At 35.0% G+C, this 1,904-nt stretch overlaps 1 protein-coding gene across 1 annotated transcript in view; it reads left to right on the top strand.

The window, feature by feature from the left end:
* The window catches only part of BEND5 (BEN domain containing 5), a gene marked incomplete at its 5' end in the record, with an annotated part of 17,218 nt that extends 16,232 nt beyond the window's left edge, over positions 1-986 (top strand). Inside the window, 1 exon segment of the mRNA XM_010009736.1 lies at positions 826-986. Within this exon segment, the coding sequence (XP_010008038.1) occupies positions 826-986 (161 nt within the window).
* Between the last annotated feature and the right edge of the window lie 918 nt (positions 987-1,904).

Genomic DNA, 1,904 nt, shown 5'->3' with positions numbered 1-1,904 from the left:
ACGACAAAAACTGTTGTTCTGGTTATGAAAACCAGAAAAGAAAAAACCCAAACCTGCCTGTCACTGAAGAGTTGGGTTTGTTGCACCACCTCTAATTTCAGTAACTTCTGCAGGATTGTGGCACTGAGCTACCAACTCTGTGAAGCAGAATTGTGTCAACTTTCATTGCTGTCATTGCTTTTGCAGTTATTACTATTGCTTGCTTTTTGTATTCCAGTTAAGTTCAAAAAGTATATTGTGCAAACGTGCAAGAAGATGGTTCTCACCCTGAATAATCTGCTAATAAAAGCAAAATACGCCCAGGGACGGGGTGTCTGATAAAGACACACACTTTAATGTAATTTGAACAGATTTTAAAAATAACATAAATCAGTTAATGTCTTCTCCTACTGGTTGCTGCTGCTCTATCTAACCATTATCATTTACTTAACTGTCCTGAAGGTGTGAAGGTAGGAGTGACTCACAGGGAACTGTAGGTAACAACAGCTCTGGCGAGACCATTCACCTGGGAAAGGATTCTAAATTTGCTGTGGACAAATAAAATGCTAGGCAGGCAAGACCGACTGTAAGAGGTCTGATTTAGCTTTGTTTCTGTATAGAAAGCCTATTAATGTAGTCACAGCATAACTGGAAATTGGTCATGCCAAAGATTTAAGCCTGGTGAAAAATCTTGACCTTGACAAGATAGCCAGTGAATCAATGAAAGCTTCTGTTGTCTTGCAACAATTGTACTCAGTGCTGTCTAGTTAGCCCAACACAGGGCTATATTCTTTTCTAAAAATATCCTAATGGCTCTTTCCTTTCTTTCTTTTTTTTTCTCCCCAGAATGTTTATATGATAGAATAGCACAAGAAACTGTGGATGAAACTGAAATTGCACAGAGACTCTCCAAAGTCAACAAGTACATCTGTGAAAAAATCATGGATATCAATAAGTCATGTAAAAATGAAGAAAGGAGGGAAAGTGCAAAGTACAATTTGCAATAAATTTTGGATTTTTAATAAAGTCTTAGTGTTTTACTTAAGTGTTGGGTTTTTTTATTTGTGTGGCATTTTTTGCAGATGGGAGAAGCTGACTTGAAGCGTTACTCTCCTATAACCTGAATCATTTTTTGAGCACTTCTGTCAAAAGCCTTTCTATGGTGTAACCTGCTTTTAAATAATGTAAGATATATTGTAAGTCTACTACCAATGAAGCAATGAATTTTCAAAGGTTTTTCCAATGAGCTGCAGTATGCGAACTGCACTTCTGTATATAGGTTGTAATTCTGCAAACACCAACCCATTTTGTTTTACTGGAGTCAGTGGATCTAGGCTGCAGTAAACATCGGCTAAGAAGGAAGAACTGTACAAAATCTACTTTGCTATTGAAAAGGGGGTTATTGTATTTTACAAAGTGTTTTTTTCTGAACTGAAATTTTAATCGTTTGTTTTTATAAACCTGCATTTTGATCTCTAACAATATATTTGGTCAAAACCACACAAAGAACGCTTCTTTTTCACTTACTATCTTCGAAATAGATCACCATTGCCATCACAGTTTAACGAAAACCAAACGACAAAGAACCCAAAGCTGTAAGTTGTAAAATCATAATTTAATTTAAAAAATAAATCTAACAGCAGTTCTTTTTCAGGAATGAAGGCACTTTTCAGGTTTCTGGTTATGGTACAAAGCTCTTCAGTATGTCCATATTACTGTTCTTGAAACACTATATTTTAGTGTATTTGTATTTTCAAATGATTAAGGATTGCCACACTATGGCAAAGCGATGTATAATAGAACATTTAGTACCATTTTGTCTGAGTCCATAATTTAACAATGGACACTTTTAGCACAAAATTAAATAAAAATAATTTTCTACATTGAAGTTAGAATTGTGATGCAAATTTATAAGGCATAATCTG

Source organism: Nestor notabilis, unplaced genomic scaffold (assembly GCF_000696875.1).
Source record: "Nestor notabilis isolate BGI_N333 unplaced genomic scaffold, ASM69687v1 scaffold482, whole genome shotgun sequence".
Lineage (NCBI taxonomy): Eukaryota > Metazoa > Chordata > Aves > Psittaciformes > Psittacidae > Nestor > Nestor notabilis.
The sequence above is the reverse complement of the archived record's forward strand: the minus strand, read 5'-3'. Positions and strand labels throughout refer to the sequence as shown.